Source organism: Gossypium hirsutum, chromosome A09 (genome assembly GCF_007990345.1).
Source record: "Gossypium hirsutum isolate 1008001.06 chromosome A09, Gossypium_hirsutum_v2.1, whole genome shotgun sequence".
In the NCBI taxonomy this organism is placed as follows: Eukaryota; Viridiplantae; Streptophyta; class Magnoliopsida; order Malvales; family Malvaceae; genus Gossypium; species Gossypium hirsutum.
Window position 1 is genome coordinate 9126022 of NC_053432.1, and position 21536 is coordinate 9147557.

Below are 21536 nucleotides of genomic sequence, written 5' to 3' on the forward strand. Positions count from 1 at the left end.
TTGATTTGAACATATTATATTTTTAAGACATAAAATGGGTCATGCATGATTAAATTAAATAATAAAATATAAAATTATATTTAATAAATCATTTTAAATATTTCATTAATAATTTGGGTTGTAATTAATTATTTAAATTGGATAAATTTTATTCTTTGGTCCTTTAACTTATTGATTTATTTTGGATATGTCTGATAGCTTTGTTGGATTACAAAAATCGTCCAAATTGAAGACCAAGTCAACCCAAATTCGGCTACACATGGCTGTCTATTTAAACTAATTTTTGGTTTAATTATACAAGGTCCTTGCATTGCTGAAGAACTTAGAGACTTGCCCGAAGATTTACATTTGACCGAGTCTCAGTCTTGAGTTATTATGGCATTTAAATTGCTTAAAAATAAAGAAAAAATCAGCTCAATTTCCACTAATTGTGGCCGACCACTCATGGAAGAAGTTTGAAGAGACTAAATCCAGCTATTTTTAGCAAACTACCCACCTCTCTTCACCTATAAATAAGACCCATTCATTCCCTCATTCAATCATCCCTCATCCTTCATCATTCTCTCTTCTCTCTCAATTCTCTTAGCATTTTCCATTCCCATGCCTAGCATCATCTTTTCATAGAGATTTTAGCAATTACATCCTCTTAAAGAGCCCTTGGTCAGCCAGGAGAGCCATCTGCTAAGGAGCAAAGTGAAGAAGTGAAGGAGCCTCATCAGTCAGAGTCTTAGGTGACAGCCACTTTGATTTGGGTTTAATCTTTCTTTTCTTTAATTTAATCTAAGAATGTTTGCTATGTTTTCTTTGTTCTTGTTTACAATAATGTTAGCTTAATTTAATTTAAGCTAGGATGATTGCTTTGATTAAATAATATTTATTTGATTCATGCTTATAATGTTTGTGCCTCAATCTATCATGTTTTTAATTAAAATCAAGTCTGTATTTCATTCATACATGATTGAAATGCACCTGAATTAGCTGAGCGATCCTAACCAGACGACGGCTAGTGGATGCATAATTGAAATGTGCATGCTCAATTTAGATCCTAACTCGATTAAATTACAGGTTGCATAACAACTCTAACCAAGCTCTGTTATCTGCATAGTTTTTAGATTTGTGTGATTAAATTGTTTCAAACCTAACACGTCCCTGTTACCTCACACGAATGCTAAGAAACCCTTAGTAAACAAGGATCAGTAAAATGCGTATTTACTAAGTAAAGGATTCAGAAAAGGCCTAATGTGGTTTTGAAACTCATGAAAGATCGAGTTGCCATGGAATGTTTTTTCGAATGTTATTAAACATGTTGATAAGAAATTGAGCTTAATTAAAGTAATTGTCCTAGATTATGTTATAATTGTTGCAAATTGTGTTTAATTTTGCTAAAATATATTTCATTCATATAGTTTGCATATTTAGGATAATATGCATTAGGGACCATTGCATTTAGTATAATTTATTCAATTGTAATCATCACTTCTCAACCATATTTTGTTTTTATTTACCAAATTGATAGTGTAATTTTACAATTAAGTGATTTAACACAAATACAGTCCATGTGGAGACGATAACTCGATACTTACTTATTACTTGATAACGACTGTGTACACTTACACAAACCTACGCGTTATAGAACCTCATGTTGTTCCAACTATATCCATTCTCTTGCATGCCAATGATGGACTAATGACTAGGATCTCTACCAGATGGGACTAAATGCATGAAACCCTATTTAAAAGTTGAGTGGCTAGTCTAATATTATTAAATAGAAAAGTTTAATTAAAAAATTCTAAAAATAAAAAAAAACATATATTTTGATAAATCTTAAAATTAGATAAAAATAAAAATAAAATTCGTTGTAAAATTTAAAAATATGAAATTTCTTTTTTTTTTATTTGGTGGATATGGAGGAAATATGAGACTTCAATGAAAAAGATGGCAAGTCTGATATGAAAGTTAATATTAGGTTTAACTTTTTAATGGTTTTCTTAGATATAATATGTTTAATATTAATTGTGAATTTTTTAAATATTGCGTTTAATTCAAATACAATTTGATGAATGTGATTTAATTCGAGTTTTAAAGTTGATTTGATGAAAGTTAATTGTTAATATTATTAGCTAATTATATATTTTCATTAACTTAATTTTGAAATCCAAATTAAATACTAAAAAATTAACATTATTACATTTGGGTACCAAAATATATAACTTTTTCAAATACATGTTTGAAAAATAGAATGTTGATAATGACAATGTATCACAAAGAAAAGAGAAAGAAAAATAAAAAACACAAATTTTTATGTGGAAACCTTTTCGGGAAAAAAACCACGAGCAGAGGAGAAGATAATTCACTATGTCGAATTCGAATTACTACAAGAGGAGTAAACTATGTCTATTTATAGGTGTGTAAAAGCATATTCTAATCAAAATAAAATAGAAGTAATGTAGTAAGGTTAAAACACCTTATTCAAATCAACAATAAACAGAGGAAGTATACTTCTATTCAAACTTCTCTTGCACACTTGTATTTTATTTTATCATGAATTTGGGTCACATCTCTAATAATCTCCACCTTCACATGAATTCTTCAACAAATAAGTTTTTATCGCGAACCCTCAACTAACGAGTTCTCCACCTCTTTCATAAAACCCCTTAGAGGTTTAACTTCAACAATGAACACCAACCAAGTCTAAGCAATGCTCAAACTTGGATATGGGAAGTGACTTAGTCATCATATCTATAGGAATTTCGTGGGTATTAATTTTCCTCACAACAATATCACCACGAGCAATAATATCACGAACAAAATGGTACCGACCATCAATGTGCTTTGTTTTCCCATGAAACATTTGATCTTTTGTAAGGAAGATGACACTTTGACTATCACAAAATATTGTACTAATTTGAAAGTCTTCATTGAGTTCACTAAAGAGTCCCTTCAACCAAATGGCTTTTTTACAAGCCTTAGTAATCATCATGTACTCAGCTTCAGTGGTAGAGAAAGCAACTGTAGTTTTCAAAGTGGCTTTTCAACTGATTGCACAACCTCTGATTATAAAGACTTAACTTGTGAGAGATCTTTTTCTATCAACGTCTCCAACAAAACCAGTACCAACATACCGAATGACTCCATCTCTAGTTCGTCCAAACTGTAAGCAAATATTAGTAGTACCTCGTAAGTATCTTACAATCCACTGAACTACTTTCCAGTGTTCTTTACCAGGATTTGCCATGTATCTGCTAACTGCACTAACTGCATATGATAAATCTGGACGTGAACAAACGATAGCATACATGAGAGATCCCACTGCACTACAATATGGAATATGTGACATGTACTCAATCTCATCATTTGATTGTGGAGACAAAGCCGATGAAAGTTTGAAATGGGCTACTAATGGGGTACTAACAGATTTAGCACTCTGCATATTGAACCTAAAAAGAACTTTCTCAATGTACCCCTTCTAACTTAGGTGTAATTTACTTGTTTTTCTATCTCTAAGAATCTCCATACCAAGTGTTTTCTTTGCTGGTCTCAAATCTTTCATCTCAAATTCTTCACTAAGATGGACTTTGACCTTTCTTACCTCTCATTTATCTTTCGCTGCTATTAACATGTCATCAACATAGAGGAGTAGATACACAAAAGAACCATCACTGGTTTTCTTAAAGTAAACACAAATATCAAAGCTACTTCTTTTCAAATTATGAAAAGTCATAAAGGAATCAAACCTTTTGTACTATTGTCTTGGTGTCTGTTTCAATCCGTAAAGGGACTTTTTTAGCAAGCAAACATAATCCTCTTTTTTTAAGATTGTAAAACCCTCTTATTGCTACATGTAAATGTCCTCCTCAATTTCTCCATGCAAAAAGGAAATTTTTACATCTAATTGCTCAAGCTTCAAACCATGCATGGGCACAATACCAAGCAAAGCTCGAATAGAACTATGTTTCACAATTGGGGAGAGCACATCTATGAAGTCCACTCCTGGAATTTGATTGTAACCTTTTGCGAGAAGTCTTGTTTTATATCTAGGTTCTCCAAATCCTAAAGTTCATTCTTTCTTTTCAAACACCCATTTACAACGAACGGTATTTTTACCTTAGAAAGTTTCACAAGATCCTACATTTTGTTTTTGTGGAGTGGTTTCATCTCCTTTTGCATACCAAACATCCACTTTTATGAGTCTTCACAGCTAACTACCTCAGAATAAATAGATGACTCTCAGTTTGCATCTATATATTCAGTCACATTTAAAGCATAAGCAACTAGATTAGCCTCGACATACTTCTTTAGAGGTTTAATCTCTCTTCTAGTTTTATTTTTAGTGATAGAGTATTGTGGTGAAGAACAACTCTATTCTAAATTTCTGTACTAGCTTAAGGAGTCAACTATATTGTAGATTCTCGATTAATCTGATACTCCACCTGCTTTTGTTGTTCTTTATTGGAAGAGTCTTTAAGAGATAAGTTAGGTAGCATAACAGTTTCATCAAAAACATCTCTACTAATCATAACTTTTCTATTTTCAAGACACCATAACTTATACCCTTTTATACTAGCTTTATAACAAAAAAAAACACATTTAATGGATCTCTGTTCCAATTTTCCATTATCAACATGGGCATACGTAGGATACTGAAAAATCTTTAAATCAGAATAATCAGTAGGATTACCAGACCATACCTCTTATGGAGTACTTTTCTCATGGCAACGGATGGAGATCGATTGATCAAAAAACATGCAGTAGAGGTTGCTTTGGCCTAAAACGACTTTAGTTAGTTGGCATTCGACAACATACATCAAACCTTCTCCATAATCGTTTTGTTCATTCATTCTGCAATGTCGTTTTGTTGTGAAGTATGACGAACTATCAAGTGTCTCACGATCCCTTCTGACTTACACAATTCATTAAACTCTTCATAATAGAACTCTAAGTCATTGTCTGTGCTGAGGTGTTTTATTTGTTTTCCTTTTTTTTTTCAATCATAGTTTCCCAAGACTTAAATGTAGAAAACACATTACTTTTTTGCTTTAGGAAAAACACCCAAACTTTTCTGGAAAAATAATCAATAAGCGTTAGCATATAATTAGCTCCACCTCTCGAAGGCACTCTAGATGCCCCCCATAGATCAGAATGAATATACTTCAACGTTCCGTTCATGTTATTGATTCCTATGGTGAATCAAACTCTTTTTTTCTTCCCAAAAACTTAGTGCTCACAAAACTTCTGTTTGCAAATTCTTTACCCATTAAGAAGTCATCTTTTGCTCAATTTTGTCAAGTCATTCTCACTCATATGCCCTAGACGCATATGCCAAATTCTAGTAACATCATCATCGGATAAGGAAAAGGAAGCGATAGCTACATCACTAGTAACTGTAAAACCTTGCAAAACATATAACTTGGTAGTCTTTCTCTGCCTTTTCATCACAACGAGGGAACCTTTGGAAATCTTCAAAATTGTAATATCCTGAATTAGGGCCTAATTGGAATAGTGGTTTCGTGATCACAAATCCAAGATAGAAATAATTATTTTACAATTATTTTGAGTTTTCTGATATGATTTCACGATTGTTTGAAAATTTTGTGACGGAATTCTATGCATAAAGTGCTTAAGTTGAAATTAGGGACTAAATCTAATAATTTGCAAAACTTGCATTCTAGAAGCTTTTAGTATGAAATTGCTTTGGAATATTAAAGAGGAGGTCTTAAATAGAAATTTTACCAATTTTTAAAATTTTGGACAAAAATGGGCTTGTACATGAAAATTTTCAAAGAAAGGTATTAAGGGTATTTTGGTCATCTGGTAATTAAAATTAATTAAAAAGGAAATTAAGGCCAAAATGTGTTCATCTTCTTCTTACCTTGGCCGAACCTTACCTCTCCCATAGATAGGGTTTCTTCAACTTCCAAGCTTCATAGTAAGTGATTTCAAGCCTCGTTTTTAATGATTTTTATGTTTTTGGAATCCCGGTAGTTTAATTTAGCTTATGCTAGCAATAATTCAACCTAGGGTTCATATTTGGAAAAATACCCATAGGTGAAATTTTTTTATTTTGGTGTTTTATGATATAATATGAGGTTTTAAATTATGCTAGACAACTTGTGCTACTCGGTTTTAAGTGAAAACGAGAAAAAGGGCTTAATCGGTAAAAATACCTAATATTCATAGGTACATGTTAGAGTGTGAATTTGATGTTGCTATAGAAGGGAAAAATGATCAGCATGTCATAAAACATAAGAAAATAGGATGAGGTTTAATTTACGAGCCTTGGGGAAAAAGTGTAAATATGTGAAAGTTTAGGGGTAAAATGGTAATTTTGCCAAAGTTCGTACTAGGGGCTGTTTTGATGAATGTATGTATTAAATAAATTAATTTGGTATTATAGATCAAGAGAAACAAGATTCAAGTCGTGACCGAGGGAAAAACAAAGTTTACGAGGAATAGGCTCGATTGCTAAAATTTTGTATCGAGGTAAGTTCATGTGTAAATAAGGTAACATAATTTTTATTTTAAGTGATTTAATGTTATATATATGATATGATACTTAATATCATGAAATATTATGCTTTGTGAATTATTATTTGGTAATATGCAAATTATGTGAACAACTTGATAAGTATGAGATGCTAGCAAGTATTGGTTTCTAGATTTCGAAGAAGGCGATCAAAATGTGTAATTGAAAAGAATCTCATTTGAACCTTGGGAATAGATTAGGGTACAAGTGACATGTCACTAGGATGGTTGACTTCCGAGTTCAAGAGATGTAACTAGGCATCCGAGCTCGTTGAGTTGAGTCTGAGTTCACTTATGGATGCGAACACCCGAGCTCGTTGAGTTGAGTCCGAGTTCGTTTATGGGCGGGTTACATGGTAGCTTGACTACATAGATTTCAAAAGCTATTGAGCTTGTTTAGCTATGAGTATAACACTTACGTACACACTATCCGCGTATCCGAAATTATATTCTGATGTGTTCAATGGGAGAATCCTAAAAGAATAGGGAGAGTACTTAAAACGAAAGTGATTCGATGATGAATGTGTTGAAGAAGTGAAAATGGATAGGTATGAGTTTAATCCTTGGTTGAGAACTTGGTAAGACAAAATTTTGGTAAGATAGGAAGTACTCTTATGATATGAGTATCTTAATGATGTTTATGTTGGATTGCATGATCATGTTACTTGTTATTTTCATGTGAACTTACTAAGCATTTATGCTTACTCCCTCTTTTTTTTTATTCATTGTAGTTTTGACAAGCCGGCTTGAGAATCGGGATAGGTCGAAGGCTCGCTCACACTATCCGAAGACCTAAATTGGTAAAATGGCTTGTATATTTTGAGTGTGGCATGTATAGCACTATACTCACTTTGTGTAAATGATCTTATGATATGGTTATGGTTTGGTAAGAAAAGGGTTTGTAAATGGTTAGCCATTGGAATGGTCAATCTAAATCATATTTGATGTCACGTATGTTTAAAATGCTATTTAGTCCATGAAAATCTATAGTAAAGTAAAATTTGCTATAAAACAGAATATTGCCACAGCAATGACGTGAGTTTTAAAAAAAATCACTAAAAATAGTAGGAATCGAATTAGGTGATGAATAAAATATGAAATTGAATCTTATTGGGTCTGTTTTCACATGAAAGAAACAAAATAAGTAAATGAGTTGGATTTTATAAGATATTTAAACTTTTGTGAAACAGGGCCAGAGCTATTTCTGAATCCCCTGTTCTAACTTTGGAAATTCACCAAAAATTTTACAAAACTAATTAGAAGTCATTATTTATATGTACAGATTCCTTATTGAGTCTAGTTTTAAGAGAAACAAACGACATAGTCTTTTGAGTTCTGTAAAAAGATAAAAGTGGTTGGTAGTGAACAGAGGTCAAAGTAGTCGAATGCTGAAACAGGGTAAAATTTAACTAATAAACTGTACTAATTGGCCTGACTAAAAATTCTAAAAAAAAATTAGTAGATAGATATAGAGTCTAGTTTCAGGAAAAATTTATGTATCTTAATTTCGAGTTTCATAACTCGAGAGATGAATTTTTAAGCTACTGTGTCGCAGATTGACAGTTTATTGCGAAAGTTGGAATAAATGATTTAAAATTCTTTAAGTGATAAATTAAGTTTAGTAACACCTCAAGCTCAACTCTGGTAACGGTCTCGGGCGTGAGGGCGTTACAAAAATGCCACTTTCTACTGTGTATTTGTACCCTTTTGAATAAAAATTACTCAATGAAATCAAATTTCTCTTCAATTCTAGAACATATCACATGTCACTAAGTATTCTGACATCCGTCAAACATCTTAACTTTAATACATTCCAACACCTGCGATTTTAGACGAAGCATTATTTCCCATCAAAACAAAACCTTCAGACACTGTTTCATAAGTTGTAAACCAATCCCGATTGGGACTCATGTGGAAGGTGTAGCCCAAATCAAGAATCCACTCATTGCTCACTTTAGAATTGTTGAAAGAAGCGACTAGAAGTTCACCATTACTTTAGTCTTCTACAACATCAGCTTCACCATATTTTTCTGTTTGTTTTCCCTTTTGATCCGCAACCTCCCTTTTGATCTTGTTCTGTAACTTATAGCACTAAGATCTAATGTGCCCTTTCTTCTTGTAGAAGTTACAAGTTTTACCTCTATTTGAATACTTCGATCTACCCTTAGATTTACCGCGAGGATTTCGTTCCTGTGTCCTTCCACGATCTTCATTAGCATTCTGATTTTGTCTCCCACAAATAATGAAGCCCTCTCCTTAAGAGTCGAGTTTAACCACAAGATGCTTCATCTTATCATAAAAGGTCAAAGAATCATAAACCTCATCAACTGTGAGAGACTCGCAGCTACATAAAATCATGTCTCTAAAGGTTGAATAGGACGGGGGCAACGAACAAAGTAGAATCAACCCTACATCTTCCTTATCATACTAAACCTCTATAGACTCCAAGTCTGAGAGAATTTCTTTGAACACTATTGAGTGTTCGTGCACAAACGCTCCTTCCTCCAAACAATGAGCATAAAGACGCTGCTTCATATACAGCTTGTTGGTTAGAGTTTTTAACATACATATTTGTTCCAGCCTCTTACATAATACATCGACGGTGTTATCCTTCATCACATCCTACAAATTTTCTTTAGACAAATGCAGATGTAACTATGTTAATGTCTTTCGATCTTTACACCTCTTCTCTTCCTCTGTCAATGTTGAAGGCATCTTATCTATCCCTAGCAGGGCATCCTCTAAGTCCATCTGCGCAAGAACTGTCTGCATCTTTATATTCCACAAACGAGAATATGGTGTTGCGATCCAACAAGGGAATTTCATACTTCAAAGATGCCATTATCGTGATTGATATGAACAACCCAGAAGCTCGGATACCAATTTGTGAAAAATAGAACGTCAGTAATGATAATATATTGCAAAAAAAAAGAGAAAGAAAAATAAAGAACACACAGATTTTTACGTGAAAACTTTTTCAGGGAAAAACTACGGGCAAAGGAGAAGATAATTCACTATGTCAAATTCGAATTATTACAAAAGGAGTAGACTATGTCTATTTATAGGTGTGTAAAACCATATTCTAATCAAAATAAAATAAAAGTAATGCAATAAGGTTAAAACACTTTATTCAAATCAACATTAAACAGATGAAGTATACTTTTATTCGAACTTCTTTTGAATGCTTGTATTTTATTTTATCATGAATTTGGGTCACATCTCTAACAACATGTATTAGATTAAGGTTACAAACTTTAACCATTTCAAAAAAATCCATAGGGTATCTTTTGAGTAGAGAGAAATAGTGTTTAATGAAAACAAAACCACGGATTTTGTTTAAAAGAGAACCCAAAGTAGATGTTCTTCTTTTGAGTTGAGAGAAACATTTCATGCAACAAACAACCTGGCCGTCAAATTTCAGCAAAGAATTGAAGAGATTGAACAATTTGATGAAGAAGAAGCAGCATGGGCACATCTTCAATTTCGTTGGAATGGGTCTTCATGATATAATCAAGAATCCGATGAAACTGCACACTGTGAAATCAAGGACGGGAAAGAATTTTTATGAGTCATCCTTGGAATTTCAAGGAGTTGTTTCGACCAGTGAGCTTGAAATTGTTGTGAAAACAAGCATGGGTACATTTTCGGTTTATTTTTTGGTGGAGCAATTGCTTGCAAATTCAAGGAATTGTTCTGGTCGTTGAGCTTGAAATTTGAGGAGCAAGATGAGCCACATGGAAGGGTTATTAAGGGGAAGAGTTGCAGGTGAGTGGCTGAGACGATGAGAGGATAATCCTCTTTTTTTTGCCGGTTAAATTTTTAAACTTATTTTCCTAACATGTAATTATAAAATGACATGGATTCTTAACCAAATAATTAACAGTATTTTTTTTAAATGGACAAGTACCTGTATTATAGTGGTCCACATTGCCACATCAGACTTCCTTGATAGTTTAGGGTGAATTGATTAATGATATGATTGTTTAATTATAAAAGTGAGATAAAAAAATAGTTTAAATATGCTAAATGTTTGTGTATTCTTTCAAAATTTAATATATTTTAATTTTGATAGTCTAGATCCCTCCATTTAATTTTTCCATTAGAGTTAACAATGTCAAAGGTAAAATAATATTTTTAGACCATAATATGTACATTTTTTTGTTAAATTGGTCTCTTTACCTTCTGAAAGTAAAATATATAATCTTATTTTTAAAATTTTATGAAAAAAATAAAAACTCTTTAAAATAAAAAATTTTCAAAATTCAAAATATAAATAAAAAATTTCAAAATTCAATGTTATCTAAACCGAACCGGAACAAGAACCGGTTGGGGTATCGACCTAGTGAGAGGTAAAAAATCGATTGACCTACGAATAGGTACATACTAGTTGAATTGAGCTAAAAATCAGTTGAACCAATTTCGAACTAGTTTGATCAAATGGTTCCCAAAACAGCTGGCCTGACTGGCTCAAAGAAAATAAATTATTAAAAATAAAATATTAAACATTATAAAAATTAGTTCAACTAATTTTTTAGCCCAGTTCTACTAGTCCATATCGGTACTCGGGTCAACCAGTTTTTTACCTCTCACCATATCTATACTCTAGTTGATTCTTCATCCAATTGGTTCGATTAGGTTTAGATACTGCCGGAAACAAGGGGGCTTGGCAATGGCCTCAGACCCCTTAAAATGGAAAATGTTCATTTGTGCTGCTTTATAATTTATAAAATTTTAAATTAGTAATGGTAAAATTACACTTTGCCCCCCCAAAATAATAAATATTAGATTTAATCCTTTTAAAATTATAAAGATATAGACTATTAAAATGGTAAAATTGTATTTTTATTATCATAAAAATATGCAATTTAATTTCGGTCCTCCAAAAAAAATTTTGGCTTCGCCCTTGGGTTTAGATAACATTGAATTTTGGAATTTTTATATTTTTAAAATATTTTTAAAATATTTTTTTATTTTTAATTTTAACTATATATTATTTTTTTTAGAAAAATTAGAATTTTTGAAAATTTTGTTTAAAATAAATAACAAAAATTTTAAATTCTTTTTTTAAAATTACGTACTTTTAAAGGGTATGGACCAAATTGACAAAAACTATAAATGCTGAAGGCTAAAAAAGTTTAAAAAATTTAAAAATTAGTTGACCTGGGAAACGCAAGATTTAATCTATATACTTTAAATTTGGACATAATTTGATTACTCTACTTTTGTAATATCGTTAGTTAGTCTAAGTAATTAATATTGTTAACTATTTCAATCAAAATGCTCATGTCAATTTTTCTTAAGAACACTGTTCCAACAAAAAAAAGTACTTTATCTTGTTGAGTTCAAATGAGTTTTTTTTTTAATCCTAAACAATATTGTTAACAATATTTTTATTATTATATGATTATCAAGTGAATATAGATTTTTTAATTTCAAAACATCACACCAAATAAGGGACTGAATTTCAAATGCATGATACTAAAAGGATGGCTATTGGCAAATGTGATTGCGTCGAGGTCGATGATCTTGTCAATTTTTTGTCTAGAAGAAATCTTTATCACAAGAAAAGATACGTTAAATTTATTGTTTTACTTGTGTTGTATGAATTAGATTTCAAAAGTTAAGTTATACTGAGCTTAATATATTATGTCAAAATATATATTATGTCAAAAGTATGATTGTCTCATGAGTTATTTACTTGATAGAAATCAAATGTCAGTTTATTATTTACATAATACTTTAACATGTATAATTATTATTGGCATAAAATTATATACATCGTGCTAGAAAGAAGGAAGATGGATGGAATGAAAATGCACAATTAGGAAAAGATCTATTAATGGATCGAAACAATACTTTTATTTTGAATGGTGATGACATTGTTCAAATATTAGTTGATTAGCCTTCTATCTAATAGAAACATTATGATCATTCGGGAAAGCTTTCCCAAACCAAAAAGTTGGGTTGTTAAATCCAATGCTTACTTTCAAAAGGTTTGGTTGAAATGATTTCTTGAAATAAAAAAATAAAAAAAAAGTATAACTTGAAAAGTGATATCATTTTAAAGAGTTATTTAGGCACCTATTAGTGCATTATAAATAGATAATATATTTGGAGAATTGAAATTTAATTAGTTCCATCTAATTATTGAGTGAAATTTGTAGTACAAAAGTATTCTTTCTTTTTTATCACATTTAATTTGCGATATGAAATTATTTCTTTATTTAAATCATAATAGTAGTAACTAGCATTTAGATGATATTGATGAGACATTATTTTCATTGTTAAAAATGAAAGCTTGTAGGTATCATATAATATAAATAATTTTGGTTGTTTGTGTTAAATAACCTTAACTTAAATGGGTTTTTATATATGATTGCAAATTTTTTATTCTATGTTACAAAGTTTGGACTAGAAGTGGTTTTGACTAGAAATGGAAGAAGTCATACATGTATGCATGGTTAATTTTTCTAGTCAATGTAGAATAGTAGAAAGCATTGGCTTATATAATAATATCAATATTTTGGTATGAAATCTTCTAGTGAAAATATATAATGTGATAATCATATATTTGAAATCAAGATCCTATTGTGCATATTTATGATGGTGCATGTGGTTTTTTATATATGGCTTGGGTATGATCTATAATCTCTTGGTTTTATAAAATTTTGAAATGTAGTAAATTTTGAAATTTACTTTGGAAGCCATGAATCAAAGATCTTGTGAGTATGAAAATAACAATATGAATGTTATTTGAATCTGTTGAGTAATGTTTTCTCATATCGTGTTAAGGGAAACACAGGGGGTATTTATACATGTTCCTATTGCTACTATTACAGCTCACAATAGGGCCTATTGTTTTGTCTCAGCCTTTAGGCCGATGGTACTGACATTCCTTGTCTCTGTTGTTGACATTCCCTGGGCGTCCCTTGGCTTATTGGACGCATGTGCCTGTGGAGCACGCAGCCCTTTTTGATCCTGGGACTAACTCCCCCAGCGACCCTCTTACTTGCCAATCACGAGCGAGGATCCCTTGTAGGGCTCACGATCCCTTCTGCAAACATAGTTCGTATTCCTGTCCTTGTGAGGCTTACGTGAGCTCCCCTTGCGAGCTTCTTGTGCAAGCTATCTTTGCGAACATCTAACATTACTGCAAGGCCTTCAGCTGACTATGCTTGTACGTGAACATTATTCTTCCAGATCGAGTTCATCTGAGTCAGAGATCCAGATCCTATTGGTCACTTGGGCTAGCGGTTCCTAAATCCAAACAGACCCATTTAGGTGATGGATATGATTTTGATCATAGCCAAAAAATAATTGATAATGTCCACGGTGAATGGTGAATTAATGTGTAATTTTATAGTCATTTGATTGGACAATTGATAGTCCTCTAATATGACTATATATGGTACACCCTTGTATATATATGGTGTGTTAAAAAAAATAATGTTATTTGACTATGAATGCAAAAAGTTTTAAAGTCATGTATTGACTTTGAAAAGAAGCTATGACAAATAGAAAATATATTGTCTAGTTTCACTGAGGGATTTAAAGCCTCTTTACAACAACTTACTCAGTGAAAAAAACATGATGTATGGTTTCATATATATAGTGATGTGAAATTAATTTCTGGGCTTTCAAGAAATAAATAAGGTAGCCAAATATGAAATTTTTATGATAAGAAAAGATAAAGTAATCACCGTAATCTGACAATAGGAGAAAAGATATCCTTGATAGATTCATCTAAAGAATGGGTAATTGAATATGGTGGGGATGTTGTCCTGTTAATTTTCAAGATAAAAATAAATATAAAGTTTCACCATGTGGTATAGATAATTAACATGGGTATGTTGAAAAATTGGAAATTTAGGGAAGAGGTACAAGCCTTATACTATTTGAGTCACACATGATGGAAACTTAACACTTGGTATAATGTCAAGTATTGAGTTTAATGAGACAAAGTACAACATCATTATGTGACTGCTAGCACTATAAAATAATATATAATATATCATCCCAAGGGAAAAAGTGTTAGGTACCCGTAATGAAAAGAAAAAGGTGAGAGTATTATAATTTTAATAAGCATGTAACATAAATATGTTAAAATATTATAATTAAGGGAACACTCTTTATGGAATCTACCTATGTGAGTAGAAGTGTGGCCTCTTCTAAGAGCAAAAGGGTTTGGCTTTGAGACCACTCATAAAAAGATGTTACATACACATGATCAATAATAGTGTCCCTGGATACTATAGATTTACTAGTGTTGAAACCATTGTATGAGATGTATTTGGTTAATCAAATAGGATAGTTGGTTCAAAGCATAGCCTATCATGTAATTCTTATTAACTTTAACATGTTTTCACTAAATGAAGGTTCAATCGTACGACACCTTCATTTATGCAATCAATTTCCAAGATTATCAAAATCTAGAATATATTGAAAATGGGGGGAGATTGTTGGAACATTTTCAATATATATATATAGTGTTCCAAGTAGATATCTATTGAATAACTGTGTTTATTGCTAAAGATATGACTATCTATTTGGGTATTTATGTACCTAAAATGACACATGAGACCTCCTATAAATAAGAGAGAAAATACATTTGTATGACACACCAAAAAATGTAGAAACAAAGTTTATTTCTATTCTCTCACCATCTTTTATATTTCTAGATTGTTCTATAAAGAATTATTATAGAAATTTTTTATAGTAATTGATACCCTTGCTATGTTTCGCTTAGTGCTCAGTGATGTAACACCCCACGCTCGACTCGTCCATCGAATTCGGGTAAGGAGCGCCATAATAGAATCAAATTAACTTACTTCAATTCTATCAGCTAACTATTATAAAATTAACTATATTAAAAATTAACAATATTTCTTGTAGCAATAGCCTCGAGTCTATCTAAAGGCTTAGTCTCTCAAGGGTTCTAAATTATTAAAGACTGTTGGTTTAAAGATTAACTCTTAAAAATTTCTGAAGGATTGTTTGTCCTAAAAATCCAGATTATAGGTATGTTATCTGGCTTCACCATGATTGATTCTGAGGTGAATCCTCCAATAGTACCCCATTCCTGTGTGCATGACCTTGAATCTACAACAAACATCAATCTCCGCCTCATCTGGTTTGGTCCCTCCTTGAAGTACTCGATCATCTTCGCAAATTCTACGAACATCATTCAACTCTTGAAAGTCCAAACGAACTTAGTGAGTTCCTTCACTGTACCATATCTAAACCTTATTGCATGAGGGTAGTAATCGTGAAGAAAAAAATTAAATACAAATACTCCCTGCTTGCTCAAGGCAAGATTCTATGTTAGGGTGGCAATTTCCACCTGAGCCTTCGAGCTACTCGGCTCACCATGAGACCTTCATCTAGTCGAACTCTCCTTTGTTCTGTAATTCAGACACCTCACCACATCTACAATTCCTATCCTAACTTCTCATATTTCCTTTATGCATCTATGTGGTAGTTTCTTTGTCATTCTGCCTAAGGATTCTTAGAACAAATCTTCCTTGGCAGATTTGATCATAGCAGTATTTGACTGATTCTTTCCATCTATACCTTAGTCTCGGAGGACTCATTGATCTTTCCCTATGGTGTTGTCCCATACCAAACCTCTCTACTCTGGCAATCCCATTCTCATTCCACCTTATTGTTCACAGAAATCATAGCGATCACACGTGCTCACCATCCCATTTTCATTATTTCTTTTCTACCGACTATCTTTGTGGCAATATACCTGTGATAAAATTTCCTCAAGGAAGAATAGTCTTGATAGACATTCTGTCTCCTCCTAGACAAAATCCTTATCCTGGAAGCGTGCTTTTCGATCCTCCCGTAAAGATCCACTTCGTAGAGCCCTTTTTGATAGCTCTTGATTGCGAATTATTTCTTGTAATCCTTGAACAATTTCCCTTTCATACATTTCCATGACCAAGCCAGCTCTCGCACGACCTATCTTCTCATAGACTTTCCTCCTTTACACTACCTAAGCTTGAGGCTTGAACATCACAATGTTCCCTCCGCAAGGTCCGAAGCTTCACTTGAGGTGGTAACCAATGGGTTTTCCCTCCATACCCTTCCTATCTTCATCTAAACACTTGCGGTTTCCCACAATCATGCAATGTATGTTCATATCATCATCGGTCATGCTTTTGCAACATGACATGCTTAACAACGCAGACCACAATAATAGGTTTGGAGTCTGGAACTCACCTGAATCCTTATTGTTTCCCATAGCTTATTCCTTTTCTTGAGCATCGTAGCTACCATTCTCTAGGAAGTATCTTGAACAAAAGACTATTGGTTATACTTTATATTCTTAACTTAACCCATTTTTCAGAAACAAGCAGAACCCTTAATATGGTTCTGAAATTCATAACTTTATCCTCCGTATACAGAAGGGTTAAGAACCTTACTCGCTTGTTGGTTTCTCTACTTTTCCAACTCTATCCTCATGAAATTTGTTGCATACAGAACCTTAGAACCGTCCATAACTAATTGTGATATCTCCCACTAAGAAACCTGTTGGTTCCCTCCTAATCGAACAGGAGTTGGATCTTAATCATGTCCAATTTGGTTTCTAGCTTTCCCTTTTCTTTTAATAGAGCCTACCAACTTGTTGGCTCTTTCAATTTAGTCCCTTAACTATTCTAAAATTTTGGGTTATTAGAAATTTGGGTGTTACAAATGAACTGTTTCCGTTAATGCGAAATATAGAAAGTAATGTGTTTCATTATATCCTCGAGGTTTATTTGCTAGTAACTCTTTTGCATGCTAAAATATAGGTGGGGGCGAATAAAACCTTAAAGAAAGTGACATTTATACATGCCTTGAAGCCTTCACTAATTTCTCGTAAGTTTATTTTTATCCCCACGCACCAACATATATGGACTTAGAACATATTTTAATTTTCAATTTTTTATTCTAGAATATATCACAAACAAATAACCAATCCAATCGAAATGTGGGCGAAAAACCTTACTATTTTTTAATATAGAAAAGGATTTAAGGATTTGAAAAAGAAAAACAAAACTTATGTCCAAACAGTAGTACATATTTACATAACTTTAGTCTTAGTATTTAAAGGTTTTTTTTTAATTTGAGAATTATATTTGATGGTGCAAAATTTATATATTGTTAATAAATTAAATGATAATTTTTTATAAAAATTAAATAATAATAAAAAGTTTCATTTTAAATCATATAATATTATATAATTCACTGATAATTTCATAAATTTTGTGGAAGGTTGAACCATATAAGAAAAATGTAGTGAGATTAATCTTTTCTTTTTCGTTAGCCATTCAATTGAGAAGTTAATTAAATAAATCTATTAAAGGTTGTCTTTAATGAATGTGTTAAATTCCAATTCATATCCAATTTATTTTTGTAGGCGAATTCTATGGACCGTTACGCAGATGTTGGGTGTCTAATTTATTTGGGTAAAGTTCACTTTATAAATGGAGAATGTATTATCTGATTAAATTATTCTTTCCACTATTAAATAATTTAATTTAACTTTTGTATTATTAAAAAATGCGTAATAATTTATTTGAATTTCAATTTTATTGAAAAAAATTATTTTAGTCTTTAATTTAATTTTTCTTCTTTTTTAGCTCTTAAATATATTTTTTTATCAAATCACCCCAAAATGAATAAAAATATTAATGTTTTTTTAACTCTGCTGATGTGGCATATATGTGGATTGCCATGTGGATGACACATCAACATTTAATTAGTTTTTTAAAATTTTAAAAATTTAAAAATTATTTTTAAAAATTAAAAAGTATAAAAACATTTTTAAGTTTTAGAAAATTAATTAAATGTTGACATGTCATTCACATGATAATCCATATGTATGTCATGCCAATAAAGTTCACAAATGATAATTTTTCCATCCATTTTGGGGTGATTGACAAAAAATACAAATTCAAAGACAAAAAGAGATAAAAATTTAAATGAATGGCTAAAATGACTGTTTTTTTTTTTTTTGTAAAGTTGGAGGGCCAAAAAAGCCATTATGCCTAAAAAAATATTATTATGTGAATGTCCATCATGATCAAGATAAAGTTTTAGAGACTCTGATGAAGGATCGTAATCATCCCTTTTGATCAATAAAGTACATTCTCTATTACTTTCATAATTTCTTTGTTCTTTATTTTCTCTATCTCTCCTTATTTTATAACAATTTTATATATTATTTAATTTATAACACATAATAAATCTATTCTAAATATCTAATACTACTTTAATATAAACATTAAAAAAATTCAATAAATAAAAAAAATATAAACTTATTGAATAAAATTAAAATAATAAAAATATTTTTTTAAAAAAATAAAATTAATATGGACAGGCCAAAAATGGGTTTGGATTAATTTTTTGCAAATATAACTGAGCTTTGGCAAAATTTTAGGCTCATATTCTGGGTTAGGTCGAGTTTGAGTAAGCATAAAATATATTAATACCATACTTAGACTTAACCCGAACTTGACCAAACCCTTTCCATGAACACCTATTTTTTCCTATTGTTGGGATGATGCCTCAGCTTCTCCACGACATTCATAGGCTCCATGCCTGAATAACCGAGACTCTACAAAGATGTAATGGCACTATTCTTTTTCGTGTCCCTTGGTTTGCTAGGATTAACATGTTGTTGATTATAATAATTTTAACTCTTAACATTTACAATATTTTTTTAATTAATTTGATTATTACCTTTTAAAATTAAATAAAAATTTAAAAATAAAAAAAAATAAATTGTTTTATAATTTAAATAAAAATATTATAATTTTTTAAAAATTTAAAAATAATATTTTAATTTTTTTAAAAATGAAAATAAAAATAAACAGTCTTTAAAATTAAAGAAAATAAAATAAAATTTACAAATATAAACAAAAAATTCAAAATTCAATGTTGATAAAACCAGTTTAGATAACATTAAATTTTGGAATTTTTGTTTAAATTGTTAAAATAATTTTTATTTTTATTTTTTTGAATTTTAAAGATTTTTTATTTTTTATTTTTTTAAAATTTAAAATTTTCATTTTTTATGTTCTTATTTCAAAGAAAAAAATTAATTTTTAAAATATTTTAAATATTAAAAGTAGTTTTAAAGGGTAAGGACCAAATTGATAAAAAAATAATGAATGTTGAGAGCTAAAAAAGTTATTTTACTTTTGACACCGTTGAGTTTAACAATAAAATTAGACAAAGAGACTAAAGTTTTTAATAATAAAAAATATAGGGACTAAATATCTCAAAACTAAAATATAAAGACTGAATTTTGAATTTTTAATTTTTAATTTTTAATTTTTAATTTTAAAAGAGTATAAAAACTTTTTACTTACATAAACTATTTAGAGTAACTGATTATATAAACTTCTCAATTACATTCACCAAACAAATGTTAAACTGAGTTATTTTTAATTATATTGCACTTGGCATTCAACTTTGGAGTAAGCTGTCATAAATTCAATGCCATCTCTTTGAACTTATTTTTAATCATATTGCACTAGTCATTTTTCTTTTGTAGCAGACCATCAGACATTTATTCCCATCGCTTGGAGATCCTAGTCATCAGTCCATTCTCGGTGTGCAGGACAGACGATACGGCCGAAACAACCGGAGTTTCTTCCATTACATGAATACGATCATTGTAAATTAGAGCAGATGCCACGGCTTTCATCTGAATAAATGATGTTTCCTTCCCCAAACATATCCTTGGCCCTGCACCAAAAGATAAGAACTTGTAAGATGGCTCATGTTTGATCTCTCCTCTCTCATTAATCCATCTCTCAGGCTTGAATTCATAGCAATCTTCTCCCCAGATTGACTTCATTCTTCCCATTGAATACATACAAAACAAGATTTTTGTCTTTGGATGAACTAGATGCCCGCTAGGAACTATGTCTGGTTTGACAGGTTCCTTATGATTGAAAGGGACTGGTGGATACAACCTTAATGCCTCACACAATGCTCCATGGAGATAAACCAAATTCTTTACCTCATCGACATTGAATAGCCGCCTCCATTTGGTTTCACCTATAGGTATTTTTGATTCAAGTTCTTCTATGATCTTGTTTTCCACTATTGGATGCTTGGAAACCAGCCAAGTGAACCAAGTAAGAGCAGTGCTCGTCGTGTCCGTCGCAGCAATTATCATATTCAGAGCGGTGTCTCTCAAGAACTTATCATCACATTTCAAACCTGTTGATTCCTTTTCAGTTATGTATGATGTTAAGATATCCACACCATCTTTTGATACCAACTGTTGGTTCAGCTTGTTCACTTCTTTTCTTTTCTGACATATATATTCAGATAATACATCATCAACAACTTTCGATGCCTTCTTGTATTTCCCTTCTTGTCCTATGTTCAACCACTTCTGCAACTTGGTAAAGCTTCGTGGTTTAACATGCCTATAAAATATTGCTTGCTCGCTATCATGCACGGCCATGGAGAAAAGAACTTAAGGGAGTTCAAGGGAGAGGGAACTTGGATCATAGTCGGTAACCAAGATGCACGCAGAATCAAATGTGAACCTTTGGAAAATGTCTTCTAAGTTGATGACCAAGCCATGTTTAGCAGCATGGTCAATGATGGGCATCAGCCCCATTTCCACCTTGTCTCGGCTAGTCCTCAACAAGAATTGGTGGAAAAGGTGATGTCTCAAGAACCCTTGAGCTGCTATCCGCTGGTTTTTCCACAAATCCAACTCGGAGTTGAAAATCCCGTCTCCTAAGATATCAAACATCTGCTTGTATTCAGGCCCTTTGAGGAAGTTTTCGAAGTTGGAACTCATAACGTAGTGAGCATTGGCAGGGTCACATGTCGCCACCAAGTTCATCTTAGCAAACCAAGGGCCTTTCAAAACAAAAGTGCTCTTGCAGCTTTCTTGTGTCTCAGTACACCAGTCGTGGACCCGGTGAACGTTGAGGAGAAGCTCAACAATGCCAGGAGAACTCTTTGGACACCATTTTTATTTCCCATAAAGCGGTATA

The 21536-nt window shown here is 31.6% G+C and overlaps 1 protein-coding gene across 1 annotated transcript; it reads right to left on the minus strand.

Moving 5' to 3' along the window:
- Positions 1 to 20083: 20083 nt before the first annotated feature.
- LOC107889905 (alkane hydroxylase MAH1) lies at positions 20084 to 20992 on the minus strand. Its single transcript, XM_016814444.2, has one exon. The coding sequence runs from the start codon at positions 20990 to 20992 to the stop codon at positions 20084 to 20086; it is 909 nt and encodes a 302-aa protein (XP_016669933.2).
- Between the last annotated feature and the right edge of the window lie 544 nt (positions 20993 to 21536).

Excerpts from the sequence above, each read along its gene's own strand:
- LOC107889905 (XM_016814444.2), bottom strand. The coding sequence starts at position 20,992 with ATGGCCGTGCATGATAGCGAGCAAGCAATATTTTATAGGCATGTTAAA.